Source organism: Stigmatopora nigra, chromosome 2 (genome assembly GCF_051989575.1).
Source record: "Stigmatopora nigra isolate UIUO_SnigA chromosome 2, RoL_Snig_1.1, whole genome shotgun sequence".
Classification (NCBI taxonomy): Eukaryota; Metazoa; Chordata; class Actinopteri; order Syngnathiformes; family Syngnathidae; genus Stigmatopora; species Stigmatopora nigra.
In genome coordinates, this window is record NC_135509.1 from 2,751,483 (window position 1) to 2,769,630 (window position 18,148).

At 38.6% G+C, this 18,148-nt stretch overlaps 1 protein-coding gene across 5 annotated transcripts in view; it reads left to right on the forward strand.

The window, feature by feature from the left end:
- The window catches only part of utrn (utrophin), a 73,666-nt gene extending 61,959 nt beyond the window's left edge, over window positions 1-11,707 (forward strand). For 4 of the 5 annotated variants that reach the window (XM_077739447.1, XM_077739439.1, XM_077739466.1 and 1 more), the window contains 10 exons: window positions 1,066-1,177; window positions 1,710-1,846; window positions 2,674-2,712; window positions 3,092-3,157; window positions 4,336-4,401; window positions 7,479-7,640; window positions 7,712-7,916; window positions 8,995-9,070; window positions 9,151-9,234; window positions 10,356-11,707. In XM_077739447.1, the coding sequence (XP_077595573.1) occupies window positions 1,066-1,177; window positions 1,710-1,846; window positions 2,674-2,712; window positions 3,092-3,157; window positions 4,336-4,401; window positions 7,479-7,640; window positions 7,712-7,916; window positions 8,995-9,070; window positions 9,151-9,234; window positions 10,356-10,372 (964 nt within the window). In that variant the 3' untranslated portion in view covers window positions 10,373-11,707. The remainder of the gene's footprint in view (window positions 1-1,065; window positions 1,178-1,709; window positions 1,847-2,673; window positions 2,713-3,091; window positions 3,158-4,335; window positions 4,402-7,478; window positions 7,641-7,711; window positions 7,917-8,994; window positions 9,071-9,150; window positions 9,235-10,355) is intronic. The other variant, XM_077739458.1, reaches the window with a different exon arrangement.
- Window positions 11,708-18,148: the final 6,441 nt, after the last annotated feature.

The following is an 18,148-nucleotide window of genomic DNA, read 5'->3' on the forward strand; positions in this document are numbered from 1 at the left end:
AGACCTGGATTTGAACCCACAACCCTGTTTTGTCAACACACACTAAGCGTTTCAGTTGCCTTTCTCCCATTCCAGTCGTCTTTGATTTCAGTTAACTTGGTTTTATTTTTCCCCATTATTCATTTCCGCTAACAATAAACGGTCCACCGAGACTCAGCGGCGTCTTGTCGATGAGTCGGCGTCCGCTCTGAAGGTGACTGAACGCCTCCCCCTTTTGTGACTATCCAAGGCGCATAATAGTGTCTTAGGCTGGCGCAAGCCGTTGAGCTCCGTGATATACGACTTGTGAGGCCTCATCCGTCAGCTGGAACCCCCGCGGAGGAAAGAGATAAAAGACTCTGGCTATTATGTCGTGTCCCTTTTTTTTTCTTACCACCCTCCTCTATTTTTGAAGGGGAAGCCACTAAATGGTTTTCTGGCTGCAGCTGACCACTATGGAGGATGTTTTCCCATTGAGGGCTGTTTTGAGTGGAATGCGATTGTCTGTCACGTTGTCAGCACTTGGAGAAGGAGGAGTGTGTTGAACGTGGATCGAATGTTGACTTTGTTTTAATAGACCATTTATTGAATTGAAAATGGCTCAAGCTTGAGGGGAAAGAAAATGCTCATGAATCAAGCTTTTTTGGGGGGGTGAGTGTTTATTGATGAGCAGCACAATCCTTAACAGCTCTCATTTTCAAGAAGTTATTAGAAATGAGGGCTGATTTTGTTAGAAGTAAAGTACTACTGTGATCTCTTATTATCTGAAAATATTGTTTTTCCAAAATTACAACTTCATTCTTAAGGAAAACCAACTTTTCAACCCTCTTTTGCACAAATTAGAATTTTTTTCCCTTTATAAAGTGGCCCATTGGAAAGTATTGTCCACCCTTATGACTTCATTATTGTAAAACTAAGACAATATTCTTGTAAATGACGACTTTTCTTTGAAAGCATGACGTTATTGTACAATATTTGACCATTTCTTGACCCTGATACTGACCCTTCCTTTAAAAAAATATGACTATACAGTAGTAAGACACAAAATAATGTGGCTTTTGTCCTTTTTTTTTGTTGTTGTTGCAGGTATCGCAGTCTGAAACATTTCAACTACGACGTGTGTCAGAGCTGCTTCTTCTCCGGGCGCACCGCCAAGGGCCACAAACTCAACTATCCCATGGTGGAGTACTGCACACCGGTGAGATGCGGTTGAAAATTAGGATTAAAGGCATTACCATGGCTACTGTAAATCATTTTTGAGCTCGACCCTCTGCTTCAAATTCAAAATCCTCTGCATGAGTGATGAATTAATCATTTTCAACACTCCGTTTTTCTTCCATTTCTCGGCGAAAGCAATCTGTGCGGCCAGAAGAATGTGATCAAAGATACATCTGTGAAAACCACTCACCGTCTTGCTGTACTTTACATCCAAATTAGGCTAACTGGTGCTTTTTGCATTTGATTCAATCTTTTAATCTACTTTTCAATTCAGCTATCGACTGCCACCAGATGAGCGTCTTCTCATTGTCAGTTCGGACTATAGTTTGCATTATTGACTGACATAAATATGTATTTGAACAAATTCCATTGCTTTCTATTGAATTTGGTGGGTTGGAATTATAGTCAGAGCAATTTGGGGATTTTTTGTTGTCTTTTTGAGGTTGAAAAGACCATTAATGAAAGTTGGGGTTGAACAAACACTGAAATTTGTTGTCCTTTTCCTCCAATAGACAACGTCAGGCGAAGACATGCGAGATTTTACCAAAGTACTGAAGAACAAATTCCGCTCCAAGAAATATTTTGCCAAGCACCCTCGACTGGGCTACTTACCTGTCCAGACCGTCCTGGAGGGCGACAATATGGAAACGTAAGTTCCACTTCTTCCATCTAAAAACTATTTAGGCTCCACTGTGGCCAAAAGTTGATAAAACTATTTAAAAAGTCAACATCTGGTGTTTTCATAACAAATCTCTACTGGAACACCACCTGCGCTCCAGCGGTGCTTCATCCCCGCCTTGCCACACTTGTATTCTGTTTGGCTTAATTACATGTTGGCTCATTATTTGTTGCGGCCACATCTCCTTAATGTAGATTAAGATCCTTTCACTGCATTGTGAGGAAAAAAAACGCTACCCACAGAGAGGAATTTATCTTTGAGTCAGTGTGATGCTGACCCAGATCACCCACTTCTCTGAAAACCCAAGGGAAATGCCACACTGCAGCACCCCCTGCTTGTTTCTGTTGTCAGAATTGGTTGAGAAGGGAACAGAAATGCATTGGTTTTGTTTTAAAGTCACTATTAGATTTTGTCTTAACAATAGGGTTCTGGTCATGATAGAAAATGTGTGTGGACCTACTACAGAGCCTTGTGGAACACCAGTACCCATCTGTCTAATAACAATAGGGTTTTGGTCATTATAAAAATTACATTTATTATTAAGACCCACAGATCAATTTCCATGTATACGTGTGGACTTAGTACAGAGCCTTGTGGAACACCACTACCTATCTGTCTAATAATAATAATGGTAATGGTAATGATGCTAATGATAGTAGAATTTCTGTGCAGGCATATTCCTTCCTCTCCCCATTTCCTTCTTTACCTGCCATGTATTTGACCCAAACATGTTTTGTGATACTCCCTCCCTCCCTCAACCCAAACCTCCCCTCTTGTTTTCCCTTCCTCTCCTACAGTCCCGTCACCCTCATCAGCATGTGTCCGGAGCAATACGAGTAAGTACCTACGATCCAGCACCGGAATGCCCTTTCCTTTTAATTTCTGTGACTCATCTATTTAACAACCGAGCACACTTTCTGCTTCACTTCAACTAAATCCACGCCTGACTTGCATGTCGCCCATCTGCCTGTCTGCCTGCTTCACCCACAATGGTTGCACACGTCACTCATGACACATTTGCTCACTTCCTCTCCTTAAAGCGTCCCCCCTGAGCATCGTCTGTCGAAAACCCTCGGGTCTCGTCGTAGATCACTTACTTCCCCTCGTTCCTTTTTACGCCGCCTGGTTGCGTATGTGCGCGTGTGTATGTGCGGGAGAATCCTTTTAACGAGCCGGTCCGAAGTCATTCATCTTCATTACGCCATTGGTCTCCAGGCTGTCCCAGTCACCTCACATGTCCCACGATGACACCCATTCCAGGATAGAGCAGTACGCCAGCAGGTACCCCTCAACCGCCAGCATTTGAAAATGTCATATAACCCCCGTTTTGACGCTAACAAATCCGCTCTGAGAAATCCCCTGACCTCAACCCCATTGAGAACCTATGGGCCATCTTTAAAATATATATATATATTTTTTTTCCCCCCAAAATCTTGTCATTTTCTGACTTTAAACAGCTACTTGTTAACCTTGCTTTGAACCCTGCATTTTGTGCCTTATTTATGACACATTTGGATTATTTCTAACAGATTATTTTTGGATTCTGGTATACAATGTTGACACCTGCGGCTAAAAGAACGAGTGATGAACTATAACAGACATCCTCACTACTTTAATCTTTGCCAAGGTGCTTCTTAAATAAATCACATTTGATGAAATAGTACATTTTTTGACTAAATATGCCAATTTGCAATGCAGATTTTGACAGGAGCATAAATTTAATTTTCGGCCTAACAAATGACGTCCAATAGAAGCACTCGGAAGATATTTCCTGCAGACCTGTCGATACCATTGCTTTGATCACACAGCTATCTTCTGGTTAATTTAGCCATTCAAACAGCATCACAGCTACACAGCGGGTGACGGCTTGAGCTTAAACATCAGCAGTCAACACATATTCCTTCCACGCTGGGATTTTTCGCCTTTCCTTCCAGGATAGAGCCATCACATTTTGACAAATTACATCATATGAGCATCAACATTTTGGAGCCTGGATTTACATAATTACAGATTGGCTGAGGCAAATGCAGTAGCATCTTAGGACTAGATTTAATAGATGAGGCACTCTAGCTGCCTCTTTATGACAATAATACGCTACATTTCATCATGGAGAAGAAATTGTTTCCATCTCAGTAAAAGGATGCTGAGATCAGGAAAACAGGCTACTCATTAGTGCTTGGCCTCTGGGGCCACATCTTCTTCTGAGATTGTGTTAGTGGAAATTTTTGAAGGAGAACAAGCCTTGGAATTAGAAAGGTTCTCAAACACGAGCCTATTTTTCTCCCTGAGTTCAAAATCAATCCTTTTCCGATGTCTGTCAGGGAAATCTATGCTCAAGTGGAGATAGCTGAAGAAAAAAAATCCATGTCCCTGTCACACATGTCTGGTTTCATTATTTTTCCTGACAAATGTGTGACAGTTCGGAGCGCCCATTTTGAGTGATGATGTGTGTCCTCCAGGTTGGCTCAGATGGAGAGATCCAACGGATCGTTGCCGACAGACAGCAGCTCGGCCACGGGAAGCATGTAAGTAGTCCTGTTTTTTACATTTTTCGTCCTAGAATGCGTTTAACGGAGACTTTGAAAATGGCAGTGTAAGAGATTGGCTGGGTGAGCAAGCAATTGGTTTCACTGTTGGTAATAACTGCGCTTTATCTTGATCGGACACAGTCAGGGAAAGCCACAGCGAGATGTAAAACTCTGCTGAAGTTCAATTTGCGTGTCTTTGTGTGTGGTTGTCAGAAAAGAGAGTTTGTGTTCATAAGTTTGAGCCACAAAATCTTTTTGGAGAGGGAGTTGGTCCGGTTTGTTACCCGTGATAAGGATTTATATAGATGGAACTATTGCACATATGGTAAGTCGTTTTTGTAATTAGTGCGGCTGTCGTGAGTGTCAATCCAAAGTGAGGATTATTATCTTTTTAAGGGCAAAATTTACATGGAGTTCATGGATCTCATCAGATGTGGGCTTGCTATTATTAGAAATTGGAATGAGCTAAATTGCATTACAATATGAAAGTACTGGATATTTTTAAAATAGCTTTCTTTTCATGTCTTAGTTCTTTTTGTTTTCTTTCATCTACTTCTTTACCTGAAGTTATGGTGTTCTATTTTTAAACATCTTTTTTTTTTTACCAATTTTTGAGAGATTGTGTGTTACAGTTTTTAGAGCCATGTTATTCATTCCCTTAATTTACATAGCAAATTATTTTTGAACCCTTCCTCATAATTCTTTTAAAAAGACCAACCAATATTAGTTTAAAAAAACCCACTAATACTAACACTAATCTGGCATGCGTTATATATGAAACTAATTTTTTAGAAAGGCCATTTCTTGAAGGTGCGCATTATAGTGCGGATTATACAAAAAACAATATTTCACATCAGGCATTTCTTTGATTCATTAAAAATGATTATACAGAAAAATGACATGCTTAATGAACAGCCAGTCTTCAAAAAACAACCTCATATTTTAGTTATTGCATCCTGAACTAATGAACTACTTCAGTAAACTGTTAAAAATGGCTCTGCCCTTTTTGATTTGGCTTTGCTGTTGGTTTTATTTGAGTATAATTGGCTTTTATGTCTTTGTGTTTCTTTCTTTTTGTGTGTGTTTGCGGGTAACAACGCTTTATTTAGTTGGTTAACGACCTTGCTGGTAATTGGTCTTTTAACATGTTCAAGTTGTTCGATAGGGGGATGAGATGGATGAGCTTTAACAAAGCAGTCCCGTTTTATCTTGGTATTTTCTTATTGGTTCTCCTGAGCAAAGTAAGTCAAAGTAAATTCACTTTGCTTTTGAGTTTTTTTTTCTCCCAAACAGCTTTTCCTCTTTGTCATTGCTTCGTCTTTGAAAAGCCGTGAAAAGGTTAACACGAGCCGCCTCCTTAAAAGGAAACCATGCTTTAAATTGGTCCCTTAATGCCAAAAGCTGTTTGTGGGAGTGAGAGGAAAGAAAAAAAACACAGGAAAAAGCTTTTTGTTCTTTTTTTATGTTGTTTCTTCCCCGTGGAGGTATCAGACAGCAAAATGTTATGCAAAAGTGAAAGGATGCAATTTAAGTGCGATGACAAAAATGATCTTGGTGCGGGTGGAGGACACCATAAAAAAAGGGCTAAAACAACTGGGATGTGACATTGAGGAGTGCATATGTGGTTATCTTGCACAAGGTTTTGCATCCTGCGTGCTTCTGATAAGCATTTAATGCACAATCAAACACTTAAGCGCCCACTGGATATCAGAGATTAAAATTATGCCACATTAGGATTTTTTCTTTTGCAAAGTTAGTCTATTTTGTTGCTCTTTTTCTTTCTATTTACATCCGTAGGATAAAACATGAACGCTAAAGTGATAACAACATTTTCAGGGATTGTGCTTATCTCTATGGTGGGTAAAATGCATGCTCGATGGGGTTTAACTCTTAAATGTTAACTATATACATGTACATACATATACATATACATGTATATACATATACATGTATTTACATATACATATACATGTATATACATATACATGTATATACATATACATATACATGTATAGTATACATATACATATACGTGTATATACATATACATGTATTTACATATACATATACATGTATATACAGTGATAATTTTACAATTGGCACACTGCGAGTCCCAGGGATTCGCTTGTCTGAAAACTGTGCGTCCCAGGAAACTTGTCACGAGTCCCAACATACTACGGATGCAAATAAAACATAAACAACGATATATAAACATTCAGATTTAATTTATTTATTATATGGTTTAGGGTTAGGGTTTATTTATCATTGTACTAGTCTTTCAGCTCGTAGATCCTCCTCTCTTTGCAGCCAAAAGTCTTTTGAAATGTGCGTATTTTTCCTTGCTTCCCCCGTTTTGCTTCATGATCATCGATCGAATCTTCTGCAGTTCTTTTCTTACTAGTTGTATTTTTAACTGCGAAATAACTATCCAGACTATTTTGCTTTTTCTGAAACATTTTTTATCTTTCTTACACTATTACGAAACTCTTGCTATCGCTTTCTCTCCTTCGTCTGCTAGTGTCTGCTAGTCTCGCGAGAATTATTTCGCAAAGATTATGTGGAATAAATTGGTTTGCTATCGGATATATGTGTTTTGGTTTTTTTTTTTTGATAAAAATTTCTTTGCGTCCGAAAAAAGCACATTACTTGAAATTGTGCGTCTGGAAGAAAAGCTGTGCGTATCAGACGCAGGACGCAGAGGTAACGAGAACACTGTATATACATATACATGTATATACATATACATATACATGTATAGTATACATATACATATACGTGTATATACATATACATGTATATACATATATATACATAGACATGTATATACATATACATATATATACATATACATGTATATACATATACGTGTATATATATATATACATACATATACATATATACATATACATATATACATATATACATATACATATACATAGAAGAAGGAATAGAAATGTACAGAAACAGTCTATTTATATACCTGTGTATATATACATATTTATATCTACAAATACATTGTTTGTTTTTGGTGGCTGCGACATCTCATGCATTTTTCTGTGTGTTTTGTTGCTCAGGGATGACGAGCACGCATTGATCCTTCAATACTGCCAGACTCTGGGAGGGGAAGTGTCGCCCCGCAGTCAGCCCCAAAGCCCCGCACAGATCCTCCATGCCGTCGAGAGGGAGGAGCGGGGCGAGCTGGAGCGGGTCATCAACCGCCTGGAGGAAGAGCAAAGGTACTTATAACCCCAAGTCGGCATTGGGGAGGTCCACTGGCGCCGATGACAATGTTATGTTTCCATCCCAGGAGCCTCCTGAGGGAGTACGATCAGCTGAAAGAGCAGCAGCGAGGGACGGAGGGCCCACCGCCACCCGACGAGGCAGACCTCTTAGCCGAGGCCAAACTTCTGCGGCAGCACAAGGGTCGCCTGGAGGCCCGCATGCACATCCTGGAGGACCACAATAAGCAGCTGGAGTCGCAGCTTCATCGCCTAAGGCAGCTTCTGCACCAGGTCAGATAAACTGACAATTTTGCCTATTCGCCAATGTCACCACAATTCAAAGTACTCTAATGATGGTATCGTTTCATCATACAGGGAACAATTTTAACCAATACCTTCCAAATGTATCTGCCCTCAGAGTTTTAGATAATCCCTCAGTTTTGCTTCTTGGAAAATATATTTTTCATTAGAAAAGCTTCCTCCATAGAGACCCAAAATGGAGTCCAATTCTCAATTGACAGTCAAAAAAGGGCGTTTAGTGAACACTGTTCTTTGACGCAATACCAAACACTGTTGCTATTTCACAATTTGCAAGGGATTAGTATTAGGATTTCCCTTGACAGCCTTTTTGGGTGGAAATTCATTTCCAAATCTTAACAATTTAAAGGCTCTCTACAGCCTCCTGGAAGCCATTCAGCCAAAAGTTAACATTCCATTTGGCGCTTAGCACAACAGAAGTTAATTTATTATTCATTTCTCAGTCCGCCGGACAAATCCGAGTGGGCTCTGACCGGAGCTAATGTGAAACCAGACCGCTGTCATGCGCCTTTTTCCAACGTGTTGGCGCCGCGGGCAGCAACAGATGACAAAAAAATAATAAAAAAAACACCAAAAGAAATAAATAGAAGAGAGGATATTGGCTACATTGATTGGGCTTTGAGTACTAAAGGGAGCTTGGGATGCTGCTCTAAATGTCACCGGCTATAAATTGCTTGTTTGCGCCATCTGGAAAGCTGGACACAGTCATTCCAATGACACACTTTTTTTCTCTTATTGTTTGTCAAAAAGAGTGAATATTATCATTGTCTGCTATGGTTCATTTAACTATCAAATAAGTCTTTTTCCATTGAACTGCATTGGCATTTTTTTAACACTTTAAACTGTTGCAAGAATCACTAAGACAAAATCCTCCAAGCAACATAGCCAGTTCATTTAGAGCAGCTCTTTAAGGACCCATTTGTCCATTTCCAGGCAGGGAGGGGGTTACCCTTCAAAAGTAATGCTGGTAATTTGCAGCGAAGCCTCATTTGATTGCCTCTCACCGGTTCAATTCGTCTTAGTTTGTGTTGTTGTTGTTTTTTTCTTGCAGCCAGCGGTGGACCTCAGGCTAAATGGACTTTCTTCTCCCGCCGCGCAAGATGGAGAATCACTTACGGAAAATTCAGGTGAGCACTTCTTTTCTTCTTCACCATTTTAACAAAATACAACTCCAAGCAAACATGTATGCATTTGTGTATGTGTTCAGATGAGCTACTAGACCCGCACAATAACAGTTCTGATCTGGCTGATGTCATGGAGCAGATTAACAACTCCTTCCCTGCATGCAGTCGTAAGTCCAACCCCTAAAAAAAATACCCATTTTAAGATTTTTGTAACTTTTTCGGATCATAGACACAATCCTTTAAATCAAGTAAGAACCTTTCCACTATCTGAACATTCTCTACAAGTGTGCATTGTTTTGCCATTAATTGAAACAGCAGTTTTACGATCAGCCTCTAAACTCACCCAATGGATGACACTGCAAACATATTGCTACTATTAAACAAGCAATGAAAATGAGCTTTTTTTCCAATTGCTTTTTAATATAAAGCCAACATACTCTGAATACTTCATAATAGCATTGGGCTAGCTCAATGCAATGGATCCACTTACCAAATATTAGCCCCCTATTTGAGAGATGGTTATCCTAGTCCCCCCCGGGATGTCTTCATCCCAACATTAGTAGACCACAATGACTAATGGGTCCCACAGGACACCCTGTCATTGGCCTTCTAGGCTTCCCTTGTTTGTTTTTGGCTGAGGGGAGGCCACAGGTGATGCCAAAAGGGGGCTTCCACATGGCAATTATTCTCCTCCCATGAATCATTTTTATGCTGAATCCCAAAGGACGACTGTACTTCACTTCAGTCTTCCACATCAAGGATTTCGATTTTATTTTTATTTTTTTATGGTTAGTGAGGTCAGAGGGGGGTTATATTTCATCTTCTTCTCCATGTGGTTCCATCTGGCCTAGCAGCAGGCCAGTACGGCCGCACTTTTCATTACTTGACAACTTTTGTTCAAACATGACATGTTTCATTATGTGAAACAGTCAGACGTCGCTGGCGGTGACTTCACATTTAATCAAAAGGCGCTAAATATTATCGACACCACCCAGGGGAAGTAAATCAACAGGGAAATGGGACTTTTGGGGTGGACTGTTGGTAAAAAGTACTTTCAAATATTTGTACTACTCCTAAAACAAAACAAAAAAGACATTCCGACTTATTGAAACTATTTTTCCCATTCCTTGATGTCTGATCTCACATATATAGCATGACTAGAAAAACAAAACTAATGTTCCCTTATGTTAGGCTATGTTATGCTATGTTAGAGGTTATGTTACGCTATGTCAGTGTACGTTATGCATTTTTACACTGTTACCCGTTTTTTTTTTTTTTTTTTTTTTAGGTGACGTGACCACATAACGTGACCGGTGATCCCAAAGAAATCCCCCCCCCCCGGACCCGGCAACCCAACCACTTCATCCAACTTTGTCGTCGTCTACTATGCAAAGTGTACCATGTCATACCAAGTGTACATTAGTATAGACCCCCTGAGCTTTGTAAAATATACATACCCCCTATTTTTTTAAAAGATGGACTCGTTCTGGGCTGCTTTTGGTATCGCTTGCGTTCAAGGGGAATCAGTCTGTTACTTTTTCGTTACCACAATGTCGCTTTCTTCTCCAAACAATTCTGTTTAATCGCTCACCTGCCTGTTAAGAATGCAACTTTTATTTTTTTTGCAGAGTTACCTTTAAAGTACAAGAGAGGGATTTTGGGCCACACTGGAAAAACAGAGGAAAATATTGCATTATAATAAGGATTTTGTAATTTTGTCCCCAAAAAGTTTTAATATAAATTTGTGGTGAATGGATAAAAAACAGTTGTGGGGATAATTATTAATATATTACGTAACTTTTAAAGATTTTTTGCGAGGAAAAAAAGTTAAATCCAACCAAGATATTATGAATAACGACAGACAATTCCTTTTTGTTTAATGAAAAGATCTCATGGTAAGTGAATGACAAAATAAGCTCTGTTAATGGCAAAAGTAGAAAGTCATGTAGAAGTAGAAAATTTGAAATGAATTTATTCGTAACATTCTTCTCTTCATGTATAATTTCCTCCAATTTTTCCCCTTGTATTTTCAGTGTGTCCCTCTAACTTTTGAGCGTAGCAGCGATACACTGAGACTTCATTAAAACTGCGTTTGTGCCTATATACAGTTTGCGGTGAAGGCAGGTGAGTGTACAAAAAAGACCTTTTTAAAAACGACCTTCATCGAATATTCAAGTATATTTTCAGGGTGGGGATCTTTTGGGTTAAAAAAAAAAAAAAAAAACGACCAATCAAGAGGAAAGCCATGATTGCCTTGCTACCTCAGCCTCATTTGGACACACTTTTTTGTCTCAAAGTAGACTGCGTTGAGGAGCTCTCTGGTGATTGGTTGGAGACATTCCAGTCACTGTCACTGTACCACAATTTGGTCCTGCTGAAAACGATGTGACTTAATCTATAGTTTTGTTGCGCTATTAATGCTCCTGTGTATCATGTGCATACCACTTGTGAGATTTAACAACACTACTATAATCTCCCATCTATAGTCCCCCTCCCTCCTTGGTCGGGGGAGGAGAATATTTGAGCAGATACCTTACCGTGGCCCAACTGTGTTTATTCCCTCAGTTTGTAAAATAGATGGACCACATCATGTGTAAAATGGCAGCGATGTTTTGTTTCCAAATAAACATTTTATAACAATCTGTCTCCACCTGTTGCAATCTTTCTTGTTATCCTCACTCCATAGGGTCCTAGGGGGTGCTGGAGCATATCCCAGCTGACTTCAAGCCAGAAGTGGGGGACACCCAGAATCCAGCAAAAAATAACTTTATGGAAATATATTTTGGAAGAGAAAAAAGGATAATGTTAAGAAGTTATTTGACCCCTAAAAAGTACTAATGCATTTGTTGTAATACTGTTTAAAATTGAAAATTCAACAACTCAATGAAATGTATTTATTACAGTTAAGTACAGTTAAAATTTAATGTATGCATTAATTTTAAAGAGGAATTGTTGTAATGTTGCTTTTTATTTCTTTCAAAAAACATTGTTTATGAATATATTACACTGAAAGCCACATTAGGTTTAGCTAAGACCCACCAATAACAAATTATTCCCTCCTGATCAATCATCCCAAATAACTTTGTCTAAATGGAATTGACATTGTAAAACATGCTATGTTTTGATGTGCTACACTAACCATTATTACAGTATTTTCCTCTCTCAGAACGACGTAGAGTTAAGGCCAACAACTAATGAAAGCCGACAAAGTCAAATTTTGCCTGCCATTGGGGAGCAACTGAAAACATGGCAAGGGAATCCTTCCGAATCACCCACTTTGATTACTCGGCCGACCTCCAGCTCACCACTTGGCTATCACCGTCCAAAGGTCTTATAAAACACAAAAGAACTGGCTTTAATTAAACAGGGCAATTTCCCATCCACCCTTAGGGGGGGGCCTGGCTGAAATATTTCTGGGGAAATATAGCAAGTACACCTTTGTTGAGCCGCTGCCTGTCTGAAATTGATATTGACCGTACGGCTTTGGGGCTGAAAGTGATTGCGCTTGTATTTACTTGCTGATGTATGCAAGGCCTTTCCCCGGCTGGCATGTGCTACTCAATAACAAAAGATATTTGCTATTCATGAGAAATCCGCAGCCAGAGGCAAAACATTGTTTTCTCATAACGTCCCTAAAGTGTTTGTTAGTTGAAGCGCTCATAGCATCCGTCCATCTTAGTATTTCTATGCCGTATCGTACTTCATCTGTTGTATTCCGGTTCGACTGCAGATTTTGTAACATTTGTTATTTACAGGTTACAAGCAAGTCTATTATAAGAGTCAACCTTCCTTCCTCGTTCTGCACTGAATTCTACTGAGGCGGACTTGGAATGTTGAAAATGATCATCTTGAATATACAGCGGAAGGAAAAGGTATGTCAAGTTTTTGTAAATCTGGCAAATATTGATTATAAATTGACTAAACGAAGACTAAAATTCTAGTACAGAGTTTTTGCTTCCATGGTGCGTAATGCCTTGTCTCTTACCACAGAAACCAAGGTTTAGATCAGGAAAAGATTTGTTGTTCAGACAGTCCTTACACCGTCAACAGTCGGAGTCAAAGGTACTCGGACGTTTGGTCGCCCGGACGTTTGGCCGTCCAGACATTTGACAACATAACAGAGAGTTTACTGTTGAAACTAGTTCTCAAAATTATATTCATGAGAGAGAGAGTTTAATATCTAAATATGTACTGTTGAAACCAGCTCTCAAAATTATATTCACCCGGGCGACCAAACGTCCGGGCTACCAAACGACCGGTCATAGGAGTCAAACAACAACAACCAGTGTTTTTCTAAGACTTTGACGTCATAACTTCCCAGACATTTGTTTGACAAAATTCTTCAGCAGGCAACTAGTATAATTCCATTTTTTCTTATTTGCCAAAATTAAATGAGTGATTTGATATGCAGAGGAAGTTCCACTATTTCCAATGAGCCTCAACAACTCTAAAGCCAGCCTATTTTTTTCCCCCTGAATGACAAACGCTCCCGACAGAAGTAACGAGCCTCAGAATGCCACAAAGTCAACACATTCATGTGAACTTATAAAGGCAGCGGCCAGATATACTATGACATTTATTGACACTAAAAGGGAGCCTTCCAAGGCCTTCTTGCAGACGGACGCTCTGGGAAATGTCCCTGAAGAGTTTGTAGCTGTCACAAAACTCCCTCGACTTTGAAAGATATCACGCAGAATTTTTTTCATTGTGTAACTTTTTACACAAACTTACAGCCTTTCAACCAATAACTCCAATTCAACTATTTTGCTACCCCGACTCCCAGTGGACCTTGTCTGCCGTTTTAAGACGACTCAACCCAATATGACCAGATATTTTAGATCTTTCTGACTGATTCTTCACGGTACTGACTTTGTTTGACTTTGACTGCAGACAAATTGTTTCTGGCCAAAATATCCACCCAAGTCATTTGTATATTTATATGTTTTTTCCATCTCATCAATACACCATGGTATTGTCTGGCTATTATGTCAGATCCAATACAAAAGATAGATAAAATGTAGCTTCTGACTGATTTGTTTTTTCTTTCTGGTTCGTGCTTTTTCTTGAATAGATTTTACTGAGATGAAAACTACACTCATCAATGCACTTCGTCAATATTGGAAGGATGGAAGATATCTAGAAAGGCAAGTACTATTGTTGTGCTTAAAATACACATTTTGTTGGAACTTTTGCCCTAGAATAGACTAATATTATGGTATTATCAGAATTGTATATATTTTTTAAGAACTGCAGAAAAAATCAAGAATAATAATTACCGATATTTCTAAGAGTTGGTCCTTGCTAAAGCCACAAAAATAATAGGTGAAAAATGTAATTGTAAAGACGGCTTTACTGAACCGAGGAGACCAATTAAAATTTTGGAAGCGAGTGTTCCGTCTTTCGAAGGTTGAGGATTTTTTTTCCCCAATCATTTTATTAATAACATTTAAAAAGATTGCCCTGAGAGGATATGTGGGAGGCCTTGGGTGGAATATTTCATCATTGGATCTTCAATGGGAAGCCCAAAATGGAAAATAGAGGTTAATAATAGGCGTTGATAGAATAAGAATCAGATTTCTGTTAAAAATATATAAATAAATAAAACACTAATGCTCGTAACTGCTAAAACAATCACATAGTATACTTGATGCAACACTTTTACTACTAAAATGACTACTGGCGTCATCATAATTGGAACAAGAGGCCCAAGATGGTGTCCTCCTTTTCTGTGGAGAGAAGGTTTTGCCACTGAGGCTTATTTTTAACATTCAACAACAGATAAATAATCACAATTGGGACTAATTTCCTCCCCGGAAAACCTATCATGTCATATTATCTCCTTTTTTCTTCTATGCCACCATATTTGCATGACATGATTGCGTATGACTGCTAAAAACTGCTCTAAAAAAACATGAATCTAAAAGTGTGCTAATGGAATTCAACATTTTTGATTGTTCTTTAAACTGGCAACAATTTCTATAAGAAATGCAAAAAAATGATCTATTGCTTCCTGTATAAACCTTAATTCTATTCCTGAATCTTGCTTTCATAAGTTTTACTTTCAAGATTGAACTCAATTTCCAAGTCCTCTTAAAAAATGTGACACTTTTTTACATCTTGAAATTGAAATAATAACACAACAAAATCTTCATGCATATTTAGTTAACCTTTGCCGATAGAATATTGTGGTTGTTTCTTTAAAAAAAAAATACACAGCGATTGTATAGTAATCTTAGCAATATGTTCTACTACGCTCCACCATTTTTCCAGATATATCATATGAGACCCGCGGCTGATGGGATTTCAAATAAATCCCCACAAATATCCCTCCTGCGCCCACACTCTCCAACGCACTGTATTATTCCGTAATGTCAGCAGCGTATGCCATGTTGCTGTTTGTCAAATGACAAATTGATTCTTTTTCCCAGGTACATTTTGGAAAACCAGTTTTTTTTTAAAGCCACACTATATTAAAACTCGCTATGAAATGACCAAAATGCCAAAGTCTCAACAATAACTTTAATATGCACATTTCTAATTCAAGATATCTAAATTCCCAACAACCCAAATAGAAATCAGTGTCCCTTTTTTTGTTATTGTTGACGTTTCTCGTCGAGATCCTTTCAAAAGCGGATCAAAGTCCCCAAGATATTTTAGGCCTTTTTAGCTGTCGTCCGTTCTGACAAACCATAAAAATGAAGCCCGTGATGTATAAATTCAGGCATCTAATATAAGCACCATCCAAAGCCGTAATGTAATAACGTTGATGCGTTGTTTCAAAATGGCTTCTACCCACGTTTTTCTCATTTCCTCCACCGGCTCTTTTCATTCAATCTTGTGATGCGATCAGCTACAAATGGCGGCTTTGATTCAAGTAATTACTCGTACTGCACCTTCTATGCGCTTTCATTTATTAATGTATAGGTTGAATTGAAGATTAGAGCCTAGGGGATGCTGAAAATTGCAGCCAAAAAGACGTTTGTAATTCAAAAGTCTTACATTTTAAATGTGGCTTTATTAAATTCATGCTATTTTATGACATCCAAAAAAACGTTTTCTTTTTCCCAAATGGAAAAAAAGCACTGCCATTACCCAGCATTCCCTGCCATTCCTCCCTGTTAAAATGGCTTGGACACTGATCACCACCAATGGCAACCTAAAGACTCAATACTAAAAAAAAAAAACAATCAATATACTAAAAACTGTATACTTTTTACAGCGGACAACCGCTAAAATTGGTCATATTGGAGAAGCAGAAGGATGCAAATGATCATCCGAAAATGGATTTTCATTTTTTTTCTTTTTAATGAGATTCTTTCCACTGGGCCTCCAGAAGATAAACTAGTCTGCTGGCCCTTTAATTGAATTCCCAAATAGAGTCAGTGCGATTTGCTGCCTTCCACTAACATTATCTTGTACGTGTAACAATTTTTCCATCCAGTAGCGCTTCTAAAAGTTAGCGAGGCAGTCGACTGTGATTCATTAAGTGTCGTCCCTGGTGATTTATGAGTTGGCTTCATGTTGGCTTCACATTTAAGCAACCCTGCAAACACAAGCGACCGATCGATGCTTTCAGCAGCAGCAAAAAAAAAAAAAAAAAACAGAATGTGAATCCTCTCCAATGCCATCCACGGCTCACAAACTTTCACCCTTTGACACTTTTCGCTCCAGTGAGCAGGCCACTTTAAAAACTAGAAAAGACGGCTACGACTGACTGTGTTCCAATTAAGTGTCCAAAAAAAAGGACGGTTGCCAAATTGGAGGACAAAACACTCATTTGACGTTGCTTAATTTACGTTTTTTTTTTTTTCACTTTGACTTGCCGTTTGTTGCTTGACTGGAATCTTTTTCAATTATTTAGCTGCCATTGATCCAATCATTATTGTATATTAAAACAACTTGGTGAGTGGTTAGCGCAATGGGCTTACAGTTCTGGGGTTGTAGGTTCGATCCCAAACCTGTCCTCCCTGGGCTTGTGTGGGTTTTCACCATATACTTTAGTTTCCTCCCACATATTTATGTCATTATTATGATTTATATAATAACTTTCTAGGAGTTGTAGATGTTTTCAGTTGGAAAAGAAGACTATTTTTCAGCTAATATGATTTTATTTAGGTTTTTTCAGACTTAGTTTTTATTGTTGACATCTATATTTTTTTCTGCAGGTTTGGGACGTTAAATTCTGTTGAAAGTGGTCTGTAAAAAGTTTGCAACATCCTTGGAATAACCCTCGTAGGAATTTTGGCATCCATTTGGACTCCAAGTTAAAGTTAGAGTGGACGTTTATCACCCGGCGCAAATGGCAGGAGAGTTTAAAGCTTTTTTTTCAATCAAATCCATGCTCATATCAAAGTGACATTTTAAAAACAGCAAAGTGTCACTTTAGTTCAAATTTAGACAAAAAAATGGAGACAATCATTTCTTCATTTTTTGTGTTTTTTGTTATCTGAGCCCATCTTAGATCAATCTTCCCAACACGTGCCTGGACAGACAATACTTTTTTTTCTTTTTCCAAGGTGAATTTTAACTTCAAATGTTCTTGTCACCTGTCAAGGCTTTTACAATCTATTTTTGGCTATCCAAATAATCAGTCAAATGTTTTATTCATGCGTACCGAGCCAGCTTTGGCATAGCGGCGATGGCCGAGAAAGGAAACGTAAATATGTCAGGCGGGTAAACAGCCAAGTCATGAATTATTTGACCGCTTAGCGCCATCGTTAAAAAAGATAGAATGATACTGCTGAATGTGAAATTCAATTGAACGCATTAAGCACTCATGCAAAAATATTGTCTGTCCTCGTGAGGCCTAAAGCATAACCGAGTAAAGTCAAAAAGCACCGAAAAGGGAATTATTAGGATGTGTTTACACTCGGCAGTAAAGCGTTTTCATGTTACTCACGCTCTGCATATATTAGTGCGGTCATTATTACGGCACCCCGAGACAAAAGCTGCGAGTAATTGAATACCACCGAGACACCAATTTGCTTCTTGTAGGCTTTTATATAGAATTTAATTTCCCCCAAAAAGAAATGCAACAAAACATGTTGATGGTGTCTGAATACAAACAAGCACAATTTCAAC